Genomic DNA, 14,598 nt, shown 5'->3' with positions numbered 1-14,598 from the left:
ATCTTGGACTAGTGGTGCTGATTGATCAATGCAAGTGATGCCAGTTAATGTGGTTTAGACATCTTATACAGATTTTTTTTTTTTCTCTGATCTTAACTGAAATACCTTAGGAAATGCAAGAAACTATACCTGGATAAAAGGAAATCCAGGACTGATCTGCTTACCCCATCACCCTATAATTAAAGTAGTTTTTGACTGAACTTCTAACTAACTCTAAGGGCTTATTCACACCATCTGCAGAGACCTGCAGTTTTCTACAGCAGAAAATTGCAGGTCTCTGCATGACCCACAAGAAACAATGGTTTCCTGTGTCTTGTTCACACCAAAACAGAGGTGTGATATCTGTTGCGGAGCTGTGGGATTATGCAGCATGTCTGCAGTTTCCCTCATAGCTCCGCACTGGTTCGCAAGAAAAACGGACCGCACCGCTCTGCATGTCTCCCATGTGACAGGAAGTAGGAAGGAATGCAGAGTGGCGCTCTGAGCTTACAGCCCACCTTCTCCGCCTATGCTAAGACTAGCACTAGACTCTAGCTAACCCTGCAAATCAAAAATTGCTATACTTACCTTTTCTGCAGCCTATCCCACGCTGAGCTGTCAGTGGTGGCTTCTCTGTGTGGGAGTGTGTATGAGAGGCAGCCGACAATGGAAGGAAGTCTGTGGATGATGTCACTTCCCAGACATTTCCCAGCTGTTAGCTGTCTCTTCTTTACAGCATCCACCGCTAAAGACCAGCTGTATAGCATTTTTTTTTTTTTGGTTCCCAGGGTTAGATTAGTCTTAGAATGTGGCCGCCGGTAGATTTAAAGTTACGTTTTGGCTGAACTTCCACTTTAAAGAGAAAATGTTTTTTGTATTTTTTGTAACCATTGTAGTGTAAATTTCAATGACTTTCACATTTTTTACAGGGTTGTGCTCATATTTTTCTTAAATATGGAGGTTTTGTGGTTCCATCTCAGGCTGATGCATATTCAGCCTGGTGGAGGCACTAGCCCCAACCAGGGCAATTAGGACCCTGCTGTTATTCTACGCTAGGAAGGTGATCTGTATTATGGTGGAAGTCAGCCACAAATAGTTAGACTATTGCAAATCTCCTCTTATTAACTCAGTAATTGCCTTATACAAAGAAAAGTACAAATCTTGAGGGTGACTTAAGAAATTCCACATGATTTGGGATGTATGGATTGATTCTGATCTACAATTGTAGGCTATCCTAAGGCTGCTGGCACCTGACAGGTCACTCTGGGGTGTATTCCCCCCCCCCCCCCCCCCATTTTTGCTTTGATTCTTGATGTGATAACTCTTTACAATGGGGACTTTGGTTCTGTTATGTGCTGTGTCTCATATGGTGCACCACCACCATCAATAATGCTTGCTGTATCTCTTACAATTAGCGGGGAGGGACGCAACTATTATTTAGACTCTTCTTAGATACACCTTGATGAATGTTTTTTTTAGCACTCTACGGGCGGTAAATAGATTGTTACCCTTTTTCTCTTCAATGTGCATTGTAAGTGCCTGGAACCAGGGTATGCCCAGAACACACTGTTTTGTAACTTTACTTACTGAAACCACAAGAAAAAGAAGCTTTGAGGGAAAAAAATTATATTTGTTGAGTGCGTTCACAAATAGAAGCAAAAGTGAAGACTGTCCATGCATGGATGGACCCCCCCCCCCGTGAATAGTGACAGTAAAATACATTTCTCATGATGATAAATAGTAGTGTAAAGATTTCCTCTCTCTTTTTATAGAGTTCTTGGTGGGAAATATCTGGGGCATTGAGGACTTTTGATACTCATGCATGCTTATTTTACATTGCAATGATGATTCACCAGATTTTTATAACAAAGGTTTTAATTCTTTGCTTTCCTTTGCAAAAAAGGTGCACATACCCATTTTTCCACAAAATAATGCAAATTAACAAAGTTATGCTTCTTGTATACGTGAGAGCATTGGGATTTATAAGCATTAACACTTAATTGTATACAGTTGGTGGAACCGCTAACCCCAAGTGGAGCCTTGCCTAACCAAGCACAGATGAGGATTTTGAAGGAGACGGAGTTGAAGAAGATGAAAATCCTGGGGTCTGGTGCTTTTGGCACTGTGTATAAGGTGAGAATTATTCATGCAACAGGGTTTTCTAGTATATTGATAACACCATTCCACTTTACAGAGTGGTTAGGGCAGTTGGGGGTAGATCAACGATATACAATCCTCCAGTTTTGTAAAGAGGAGTTCAGAAGGAAACTATCACTAAATTGGTTTATTGAACCATGACCCCTGTATATTCCTGTAACACTAACTCTTGCTGGGAAGAACCACCATTAGGCTAAGCCCTGGTTAAAAAACGCAATAAAAATATCTTTAAAAAAAAAAAAAAGAAAAAAAAAGGCTAAGCCCTGGTTCACACTGCCGCGATTTATGCGCCCAATTAACAGCAATGGAACCATTCTAATCGCTGTGAATCAAGTCACTGCGACTTAGAAAAAGGTTTCTGCACTACTTTGGGGTGACTTCTACATGACTTGCATTGACTTCTGTTACGAGATGAAATAGCCCGAATTTGAAGCCAAACTGGTGGCTGAATTCACAAAGCTTAAACGGCAGGATAAGGATCCTATTTAAAAAAAAAAAAACTGCAGTTATTTTAAACGGCATCAAAGCAGCATTAGTCAAATGTCCAAAATGAAGGTCCTTATCCTTCTGTTTAAAAGTTTGTGAATCGAGCTTCAGGCTCAAGAATGAACATACTGGAGCTTTTTTTGGTTGCTCTCCTTTTTTATTTTCTATGAATTACATGTCTGCTGTCAGTGGTAGGCGACAAAATATGAGTGACTGCATTTAGCAGCCCTCCTGGTTTAGAAGGGGAGGCATGATTGACCTACATTCAGAAGGATTTGCTAACTTCTAGAGAACATCTAGAAATTTGAATTGTACCTCTGCTGTACCCTGAAAACGCTACCGTTTGCCTTCAATCCCTCCTGAAAACTAACAGTGTGTTTTCTAACCTGTGCCTCATAGCCGTATATCAAAAGTGTGAAATGTACTGCTCTCCCTTACTAAGCATCTGGTGACATTTGGAGTGACATTTGGTGATGGTACTACTGCTCTGCTCACTGTTCTCTTTCCTGGAGAGGAAGACATACTTTGGGACCTGCAGTGCAAGGATCTCCTTGATCGCTAAGTATCATTCTCCTGGTGATGCAGAGAACTGTAGGTTTAGCAGTGTTGATATATTAGTCAAGCTGCTCCCAAACCAGGGCTTCAGTTTTCCCACTGGAGGACTGTGGGTAATGACTTAAAGCAGAGTTACGCAAAAAAAAAAAAAAAAAATGAAATTCAGCCGCTACAAATACTGCAGCTGCTGACTTTTAATAATCGGACACTTACCTGTCCCAGGGTCCAGTCCCGCTCGCCCCCCCCCTCCGCTCGGTGACGCCGGCATTGTTACTGTGGGCACCCAGCTGTGGCTTCACAGCCAGGCACCCACTGCGCACGCGCAGCGCACTCATCTGGGACCTATGACGTGTCCCAGATTATTGATAAGAGGGAGGGGGCAGAGCTGATCTTCCTTCCTGCGCTGAGGGAAGTGACATCAAAAGCCCAAACTACGAGGGACACCCTAGCAACAGGCATTTAGAGGTGAGTAAAAATTTATTTTCTCCAAATGTTTTTATTTTTTTATGCACACAAATTACATTTTTACATTTTTTTTTTTTTGAGGTGGAACTCCACTTTAAGTGCTAAAAAAAATTAAGGGTTAGGTGCAGATTAATGTTTTGCTATCATTTAAAAGCCAATATGTTTCAGGAGTTAATCCCCCTTTTTAACGGGTGACGTGCAAAAGAATGAATATATGTACATTGTGACACATCATCTGTGAGAAGCTTATTCTGTTTACCACTGAATAAACAATGATGGCTTCTATGAAATGATCCCTTGCAAGTGGCTCATCTTTACGTTATGTTTAGGATGGCGTACAGTCCATTGAATGCAGTTACTAAGGATTCTGGAATCTGTATAACGTTTGAGACAAAAGGTCTAGGTTTAGACAAAGATTATAGGATAAATAAATGCAAGTCAAGGTTGATAACTTTTTCATGGCGTTTCCTTTTATTTTAGGGTATCTGGATCCCTGATGGAGAGGACATAAAAATTCAGGTTGCTATCAAAGTGTTGCGTGAAAACACTTCTCCTAAAGCCAATAAAGAAATCCTGGATGTAAGTAGACTGTGAGATGCACAGTATGTCTATAAGATTGTGATTATATATTGCATTAAGAAAAACAAATGCAATAAATCACTCTATCAAATATTATTTAATTTTCACAAGTACACTTGTATCTTTCTACCTACTAGTGTGGAATCTGTTGAGATTGCATATTTCTATCTACCACTGCCGGCTTGACTTTAAAGTGGTTTTAAATTCCCATAAATGAACTGTACCTATAGGTAAGCCTATAATGAAGCTTATCTATAGATACTGTAAATATCTCCTAAACGTGCAGCGGTTAGGAGATATTTACTGTATATGCAGCCGAATATGTCATGCACTCTGAAGCAACGGCCACCCGTGTCGTTCCTTCAGAGCCCTCTGGCGTAACTGGCGGCTTCCGTGTGCATGCATGGGAGTGATGGCGTACGGCTTCAGCCAGTCACAGCTAGAGTCCGCAGACCTGGAAGGAAGACAGGTAAAGATGGATGCGGCCTCCAGCGGTGACAATGCGTTGCTTAATTTTCAGGTAAGTTTCACATTATGTGCTAGTAAGTGAGGCATACTAGCACATTATGGCTTTACTTTACAGGTCAGAAAAAAAGGTCTTTAAAGGTGTAAACAAAGAGGCTGTCATCCTCATCTTTGCATTATTAACCTGGAAAAATATGCAGATCGAGTTTTTTTCCACCACTGGGTGTGTTCCGGTTTTGGGTCAGTGACCTAGTAGGTAGTGAGCAAGGACAGAGGTTGCCAGCACCAAAGCTTGCACCTTCAAAAGTAGGTTAGCAATGGCATCTCCTAGAGCAGCACAATTAATCATTAAAGAATTGTGATCTCGATTCAACCCCCCTGACTATCTATATTGCAGAGTTTGCTGATTTTTTTCATATAACAAGTGGACAGACTTATCTGCTAAATCTTCTTCTCACACTTGTTTCTTAAGATAAAATCAATCATTTTTGCTAGAAAATTACTTGGAACCCCCAAAGATTATATTGATTTTAGCAGAGACCCTAGGGAATAAAATGTAAATTTCTGCAATATTTTATGTCACACTGTATTTGCTCAGCGGTATTTCAAACACAGTTTTTTGGGGGAAAAATACACTTCAATTAATTTAAAAAAAAAAACAGTAAGGCCCCTTTCAAAGCCCCGGGGGGCTTTCACACTGAAGCGGTGCGCTGGCAGGACGGTGAAAAAAGTCCTACTAGCCGCATCTTTGGAGCGGTGTATTCGCCACTCCTACCCATTGAAATCAGCAGCAATACCGCCGGCAAAGCGCCGCTGCAGGCGGTGCAGGCGCTTTGCGGGCGGTTTTAACCCTTTTTCGGCAGGGGTTAAAACCACCCCGGTAGCGCCCGCAGACGGCGACGGCCGCACCACCCCAGTGTGAAAGGGGCCTAAGATTAGCCCAATTTTTTATTTTTATTTTTTGGTTTAATGTGAAAGATGATGATACGCCGCGAGAACCGTGAGAGAATCGTGATCTATCTTCTAAGCAAAAAAATCGGGATTCTCATTTTAGCCAGAATCGTGCAGCTCTAGGATCTCCCAAATTACTTTTTTTGATAGGCTCCAGTTCTTGGTGGCTTCACTAACAGTGATTTGGACATTGTTCCTTTGATTCTTGTTACAGGAAGCTTATGTCATGGCGGGGGTAGCAAGTCCTTATGTGTGTCGTCTGCTGGGCATCTGTCTAACATCCACAGTGCAGCTGGTTACCCAGCTCATGCCATATGGTTGCTTACTGGAATATGTACGAGAGAATAAAGATCGCATTGCTTCCAAAGATCTACTAAACTGGTGTGTGCAGATAGCAAAGGTATGGTGCAAAGGAAACATTGATATTGATGTATGTTCACCTCAATCATGCTGTAATATTGTCTAAACACTAGAGCCAGGGGCAGACCTACCATTTGTGGAGATACAGAAGGGCATTCTGGGGCTTGGTTGTTTATTTCTACTAGATATGGTTTGAGCTAATCCTGGGACCCAGTCCTGTTGTCGCATACTCCTGAACACTGCTTAATTCTAGTGCAGGTGAAAAACCGGAGACTTATTTAGAAAATCTACAGGGCTGTGAAACCAATGTAATGGGTGACCTTGCCTTAACTGTTTTTGTAAAACAAATATTTTAGATAAATATCACAAACATGGATTTTAAAACCCTATAAAACACACATAAAAACATACATATAAAAAATAAATCTGACCTAAAACTGTTAAGCTTTTAAAATGTGGCCTTAGCCAAGTTTCCCAGTGTTTTAGAAAAACCCTGCTCATTTTTTATTGTATGTATTTTATATGTGCAAGCATGTAAAATCATTACTGTAATTGTATTTAACAGTTACAGTATTAAACAGATGCACACTGCTACCTTCAGACTGCAGTGCCATCTACAGCTTTATTTTTCAATAAATCCTCTATTTGGCACCTGATCACTAGGTCATAACTGACCTAGTGATTACATGACTGTAAACCACTTTGATTGATTCTCAGTCCTTAGTGGGTACCTGAGCTGGCAGTGACAGCTGGGTTTTGTAGAAAACGGGGAATTGTGCTGGGCAATGTGAATATAGAGGTTGTGTGTGGGAAGGCAACCAAATTTTATATTGCATGTAATTCCATGTTTCCTAAGGACAGCTGGGTAACACATTGGCACAGTAGGTAAGGCTGCAGTCATGCCAGGAGCAAAAGATTAGGTTTATAGAGGTGCTTCCTTATCTAATGCAAAAATGCCGTTTTTTTTATTTCATTTTTGGTTTCTCCCCTCCAACATGCCCCCTATTATTCAACATGTTCCATTGTTCCAGCTTATATGGCCGGGAGCCACTGTTTTTTTTCCCTGTGGTGAAATGGCCTTCGATCTACTCTATGTAGCTTGCTGAAGAGAGCAGTAATGTGCTGAGATCACTGGTCCCTTCTGTGACTGGGTACGATCTCTGCAACACTCAATCAAAAAAAATGCCCACAGTCGTTCATTAGCTGAACATCAGTGTATTCCTATTGAATATTGGGAAATGTAGTCCCTGTAAGCAGGTGGGATTGATGTGTGGTGCCTACAGAGGTCCGTGACCTGTCACAGTGCAAGTTACAGAAAGTGATGAGTGATGACATCACAATGAGGAAATCATTTATTTAAAAAGGCAATAATTTAAATGTTTCAGCATTTTTTTCTGTGCATGGGGAAGAGGAGCTAGGAGTGGAAAGTGATCAGTAACCCAAAGTTCAGTTTTAGGGTCTTTGGGTTTCTATAATCTAATATGAGCATTAAAGTGGATGTAAACCCAATGTCATCCTTTCTAAACGACTGCCATAGGGGTTATCTATAAGGATATATATGCCTTCTGCATGTATCTTTACCTGTCAAATGTCTCTCTGTCTGTTATGAGACCCGAAAAACTGAAGATTCTGTGGGTGGGGTCTGTTGTCTGGAGCTCGGTGGGCGGAGTCGTGATGTCAGTAGACTCCCCACCCAACTCTACAATCCCCTTGTCAATATGCATTTTCTCCTGTGTATTTCTTACACTGAACTTCTGCTATGATCACTACCATCCAGTGAAAAGACAGGAAAGTAACCACATGACTTCAGCATGCCCAAGTATGCTGAGGTGGGGAACATCCAATCTTGGCAGAGCAGCAGAAAAAAGGAGTGGGAGGGAATTAAAAAAAGAATGCATGTCTCTTAGGCTAGCGCACGAGATATGTAAATCATCTGTCAATCACAGCAAGGGGGAGGATTTGACAACGTTTTTCTCTGTTTGTCAAGATTTATCTCACTGAACAATATGAGGATTGCTCAGAGATGGAATAACTCTTTGTAGCAAGACTCAAATGATAGGAAATCTTATACTCTACATTATGACTTAAAAAAATAAACAAAATCAGGTTTACATCTACTTTAAGCTCCTCTAGTTGGCTTGTTTTCATCCCTGTCCAGAACTTTGGTATAGTCTTACCTACTTTAGCAACGGGGGTTATCATTTAATGCCCATATATTATCTAATGTATGTACCAGCGACAGATATGTGACCCATACAACTCACTGCAGCATTGCTTGTGTGATAGGGCATGACATATCTAGAGGAGGTACGGTTGGTGCACAGAGATCTGGCTGCCAGGAATGTATTGGTGAAGAACCCAACACATGTGAAGATCACGGATTTCGGTTTGGCACGGTTGCTGGATGTGGACGAAACAGAATATCATGCAGACGGAGGAAAGGTAAGACATCATTGTTCACACCAATTACCTCTATACTACCAATAAAAAATAAAAAAAAAATGCTAGTAATAAAGATGGCCTTAAATATAAACAAAATTCAAAGGTTAGTTGTAGGAGAGGCCATGTGGCATCACATGCACCTTATTCTATAATTATGCCAATTAGCCACCTACAGTGTTTGTGGGAGCAGCTTGTAATGAGGGAACGGCACAAGCATTGGCATTTTGTCAGTTTAGGCCGATATGTATTCTACATATTTTTGGCAAAAAAAAAATCGCAATAAGCCTATATTGATTAGTTTGTTCAAAAGTTATAGCGTCTACAAAATAAGGGATAGTTTTATTGCATTTTTATAAAATTTTTTATTAGTAATGGCGGCGATCTGCAACTTTTTTTTTTTTTTCTTATCGTGACTGCAACATTTTGGTGGACACATCGGACACCTTTGACACCATTTTGGGACCATCGTCATTTATACAGCGATCATTGCTATAAAAATGCACTGATTACCGCGTAAATTATACTGACAAGGAAGGGTTTAACACTAGGGGGCGATGAAGGGATTAAGTTTGTCCTAAGGAGTGATTCTAGCTGTGGTGGCGTGGGCTAGCACTGACATGACAGCGATCACTGCTCCCGATGATAGGGAGCAATGATCTCTGTTATGTCACTAGGCAGAACGGGGAAATGCCCTGGTTACAAAGTCATCTCCCCATTCTCCCTCTCCACACCGCAATCGTGGGCCGCTGGAGAACATCAAGTTCCAGGGACCCGTGGGCATGATCCCTTGAAAGACAGCACATTTAAAGGGACGTACCTGTACGCCCATTTGTCTGCCTGTGCCATTCTGCCAACGTACATCTTTGTGCGGCGGTCAGAAATCGGTTAATGAGTGAAATAAGTATTTGATCCCTTCACAAAACATGACTTGGTACTTGGTGGCAAAACCTTTGTTGGCAATCTGAGGTCAGACGCTTCCTGTAGTTGGCCACCAGGTTTACACACATCTCAGGAGGGATTTTGTCCCACTTCTATTTGCAGATCCTCTCCAAGCCATTAAGGTTTCGAGGCTGATGTTTGGTAACTCGAACCTTCAGCTCCCTCCACATATTTTCTATGGGATTAAGGTCTGAGTAGGCATCTCCAGAACCTTAATGTGCTTCTTCTTGAGGCACGCCTTTGTTTCCTTGGCTGTGTGTTTTGGGTCATTGTCATCCTGGATAACCCACCCACAACCCATTTTTTATTCCCTGGCTGAGGGAAGGAGGTTTCTCGCCTTGGCAGAAAAACAACCCCAAAGCATCATGTTTCCACCTCCATGTTTGATGGTGGGGATGTTGTTCTTTGGGTCATAGGCAGCATTCCTCCTCCTCCAAACACGGCAAGTTAAGTTGATGCCAAAGAGTTTGATTTTGGTCTCCTCTGACCACAACACTTTCACGGGGGACCTTGCGGGCGTTGCAGGATTTCAGTCCCCCACAGTGTAGTGTGTTACCAATTGTTTTCTTGGTGACTATGGTCCCAGCTGCCTTGAGATCATTGACAAGATTCTCCCATGTAGTTCTGGGCTGATTCCTCACCGTTCTCATGATCATTGAAACTCCATGAGGTGAGATCTTGCATGGAGCCCCAGACCGAGGGAGATTGACAGTTATTTTGTGTTTCTTCCATTTGCGAATAATCGCACCAACTGTTGTCACCCTCTCACCGATCTGCTTGACGATTGTCTTGTAGCCCATTCCAGCCTTGTGTAGGTCTACAATCTTGTTTCTGACACCTTGGACAGCTCTTTGTCTTGGCCAGGTAACAAGCTGAGATTTTAAGAGAGTGCTCCTAATCTCAGCTCATACCTGTATAGAAGACACCTGGGAGCCAGAAATCTTGGGAATCAAATACTACTTATTTCACTCATTAACCCTTTCATGACTAAGCCTATTTTTGGAATTTGGTGTTTACAAGTTAAAATCCATATTTTTTGCTAGAAAAATACTTGGAACCCCCAAACATTATATATATTTTTTTAGCAGAGGCTCTAGAGAATAAAACGGCGATTGTTGCAATATTTTATGTCACACTGTATTTGCGCAGTGGTGTTTTAAACGCAACTTTTTGGGAAAAGGGACACTTTCATGAATAAAAAAAAAAAAAAAAAACAGTAAAATTAGCCCAATTTTTTTGCGTAATGTGAAAGATAATGTTACGCCGAGTAAATAGATACCAAACATGTCACACTTTATAATTGCGCGCACTTGTAGATTGACGACAAAGTACGGTACCTAAAAATCTCAATAGGCGACGCTTAAATTTTTTTTTACGGTTACCAGGTTAGCGTTACAGAGGAGGTCTAGTGCTAGAATTATTGCTCTCGCTCTGACGATCGCGGTAATACCTCACATGTGTGATTTGAACACCGTTTACATACGCGGGCGCAAATTCCGTATGCGTTTTCTTTGCTTCGCGAGCTCGCGGGGACGGCGGGCGCTTTAAAACATTATTTTTTTTTTTTTTATTTATTTTAAAATGACTAAATTGTTTAAAAAATAAAATAAAAAATTGATCACTTTTATTGCTGTCACAAGGAATGTAAACATCCCTTGTGACAGTAATAGGTGGTGACAGGTCCTCTTTATGGAGGGATCGGGGGTCTAAAAGACCCCCCACCCCTCCTTTACACGAAAACGGGGATTCTGAATACCGGATATTTTTTTAAAACCGGCGCCATTGGCAGCCGAGTAAACGGGAAGTGACGTCATGACGTCGCTTCCGTGTTTACGATGAGGAGACTGGAACAGAGCCGATTACGGCTTCGTTCCAGTTCCTCCCCAGCAGCCGGAGCCGACGGATCACTAAACGGTGCTCCCGATCGAGCGGGAGCACCGGTAAAAGGCGGCGTCCCCTCCCGCTCCTCCGGCATAACAGCCGAGCGGCTTTTAGCCGCATCGGTTGTTATGCCTGGATAGCCAATCGCCTGCTGCAAAAAAACGGTACTGGGATGATGCCTGCAGGTGCGGGCATCATCCCGGTATAACCCCCGGAAACCGAGTACGCACATCTGCATACGCTCGGCGGGAAAGGGTTAAATTGCAAATCAATGTGTAACTTTTTTGAAATGCATTTTTCCGGATATTTTGGTTGTTATTCTGTCTCTCACTGTTAAAATAAACCTACCATTAAAATTATAGACTGATCATTTCTTTGTCAGTGGGCAAACATACAAAATTGACAAGGGGATAAAATACTTTTTTCCCCTCACTGTACACACTGCATAGCTTGGTGCTTGGAGAGCTCTGAGAGCTGTTTGGAGGAAAGAGACACACAGCTCACAGGGACAGAGCTGAGGCTGTTAATCTGCCAGATGGTCCCTCCCCTGTCACCATTTTTCTCTTGGTGTCAGAAAAACTTGTCAGAAGTGACGCAGATAGCAGAGGAATAAAGCAGCAGACAGAAATGACAGTGCTGTGGATTGAGACAAGTACACACTATCCACTTGTTGACCGTCCCATAGCACATTTACTGCTACAGGGTGGCCGTGCTGCGCAGGATTTTGAGCGTATATATACGTGATCTTGTACTTCTGGGTATCGGGCGCACCACTGGCGGCTCGCTCCTGCTGTGATTTTTACACAGTGGGAGCTGATCAATGGGTCCCGCTGGCCCGATGTCCGCTGAACATTTGTTTTGATACACAGGCAGGGTGGCAGTCTGCCTATGTAAACCAGGCCGATTGCTGTTCTGTCAGTACAGAAGGCATGGATCCTGTGTTCCTGTAAAGCACTAGTAAACGTGCATCCTCACTACACTGAATCACCAGCTAGGAATACATTTAACCCATTGATCGCCCCTGATGTTAACCCCCTCCCTGTCAGTGTCATTAGTACAGTGACAGTGTATACTTTTTAGCACTGATCACTGTAATAATGCCACTGGTCCCCAAAAACGTGCCAGATGTCCAATTTGTCTGCTGCAATATCGCAGTCCTGCTAAAAGATGCTGATCGCTGCCATTGCTAGTAAAAAAAAAAAGAAATGAAATAAAAATGCCATAAGTACACCCCTCACATTTTTGTAAATATTTTATTCTTTTATTTATTCATGTGACAACACTGAAGAAATGACACTTTGCTACAAGTAGTGAGAGGACAGCTTATATAACAGTGTAAATTTGCTGTCCCCTCAAAATAACTCAACACACAGCCATTAATGTCTAAACTGCTGGCAACAAAAGTGAGTACACCCATAAGTGGAAATATCCAAGTTGGGCCCAAAGTGTCAATATTTTGTGTGGCCACCATTATTTTCCAGCACTGCCTTAACCCTCTTGGGCATGGAGTTCACCAGAGCTTCACAGGTTGGCACTGGAGTCCTCTTCCACTCCTCCATGATGACATCACAGAGCTGGTGGATGTTAGAGACCTTGCGCTCCTCCATTTTCTGTTTGAGGATGCCCCACAGATGCTCAATAGGGTTTAGGTCTGGAGACATGCTTGGCCAGTCCATCACCTTTACCCTCAGCTTCTTTAGCAAGGCAGTGGCCATCTTGGAGGTGTTTTTGGGGTCGTTATGTTGGAATACTGCCCTGCAACCCAGTCTCCAAAGGGAGGGTATCATGCTCTGCTTCAGTATGTCACAGTACATGTTTGCATTCATGGTTCCCTCAATGAACTGTAGCTCCCTAGTGCCGGTGTCCTGTCAAGAACTGTCCCCCCCCCCCCCCCCCCCCCATACAGAAGATGGCATCTGCCCCTTTGACCTTTGAGAAATCCACCACCATTTTATGAGCTCTGGCCATCTTCTGTATGCATCCGTCCCTACACCCGCCCCTTGCAGAGTTGTACGAGCATGTGGCACAATGTAGTGTTAATTGCACATGCGCCGCGTACAGCTCATGAACAGCTGTTCATGTTCGGAGATTTTCGACATCTCTTATGTCCTCCGTACTGTGCAAGCAATATACCTGCGCAGTACAGGGCGGACACTATCCGATGAGGGGACCTTTCTTGTCAGAACAACGGCAGCGCTCATACAGCCCCAGACCATGACACTCCTACCACCATGCTTGACTGTAGACGAGAGACACATTTCTCTGTACTCTTCATCTGGTTGCTGCCACACACGCTTGACACCATTTGAACCATAGAAAATAAGTTTTTATCTTGGTCTCATCAGTTTGTCTTTAGAAAACTGTTTGCAGGCTTTTTTGTCCGTCATTTTTAGAAAAGGCTTCCTTCTGGGATGACAGCCATGCAGACCAATTTGATGCAGTGTGCGGAGTATGGTCTGAGCACTGGCAGACAGAACCCCCACCCCTTCAACCTCTGCAGCAAAGGCTGAGCACATGCACTCAACTTCTTTGGTCAACCATGGCGAGGCCTGTTCTGAGTGGAACCTGTCCTGTTAAACCGCTCAATGGTCTTGGCCACCGGGCTGCAGCTCAGTTTCAGGGTCTTGGCAATCTTCTTATAGCCTAGGCCATCTTTATGTAGAGCAACAATTATTTTTTTCAGATCCTCAGAGTTCTTTGCCATGAGGTGCCATGTTGAACTTCCAGTGACCAGTATGAGAGAGTGAGAGTGATAACACCAAATTTAACACACCTGCTCCCCATTCACACCTGAGACCTTGTAACACTAAGGAGTCACATGACACCGGGGAAGGAAAATGGCTAATTGGGCCCAATTTGGACATTTTCACTTAGGAGTGTACTCACTTTTGTTGCCAGGGGTTTAGACATTAATGGCTGTGTGTTGAGTTATTTTGAGGGGACAACAAATTTACACTGTTATACAAGCTGTACACTCACTACTTTACATTGTAGCAAAGTGTCATTTCTTCAGTGTTGTCACATGAAACGATATATTAAAATATTTACAAAAATGTGAGGGGTGTACTCTCTTATATCCCATAATTTGCAGGCGCTATAAATTTTGCGCAAACGAATCTATATACGATTATTGGGATTTTTTTTTACCAAAAATATGTAGCAGAATACAACTTGGCCTAAACTGACGAAGAAATTTTGTTGAAATTTTTTTTTATTGGGTATGTTTGGGAGCGGAAAGTAAAAAATATATATTTTGTTTTTTTCTAAATTGTCTCTTTTTTTATTCATAACGCAAACAATAACTGCAGAGGTGATCAAATACCACCAAAAAAACCTACA

The 14,598-nt window shown here is 42.4% G+C and overlaps 1 protein-coding gene across 1 annotated transcript in view; it reads left to right on the top strand.

Moving 5' to 3' along the window:
- Positions 1–14,598, top strand: part of ERBB2 (erb-b2 receptor tyrosine kinase 2) — a 190,393-nt gene that overhangs the window by 155,800 nt on the left and 19,995 nt on the right. Inside the window, exons 18-21 of the mRNA XM_077459716.1 lie at positions 1,990–2,112; positions 4,123–4,221; positions 5,852–6,037; positions 8,284–8,439. Of these exons, the coding sequence (XP_077315842.1) occupies positions 1,990–2,112; positions 4,123–4,221; positions 5,852–6,037; positions 8,284–8,439 (564 nt within the window). The remainder of the gene's footprint in view (positions 1–1,989; positions 2,113–4,122; positions 4,222–5,851; positions 6,038–8,283; positions 8,440–14,598) is intronic.

Source organism: Lithobates pipiens, unplaced genomic scaffold, assembly GCF_037356315.1.
Source record: "Lithobates pipiens isolate NorthernLeopardFrog02 unplaced genomic scaffold, aLitPip1_a1.2 Scaffold_28, whole genome shotgun sequence".
Classification (NCBI taxonomy): Eukaryota; Metazoa; Chordata; class Amphibia; order Anura; family Ranidae; genus Lithobates; species Lithobates pipiens.
This window is presented reverse-complemented; position numbering and strand designations above follow the sequence as displayed.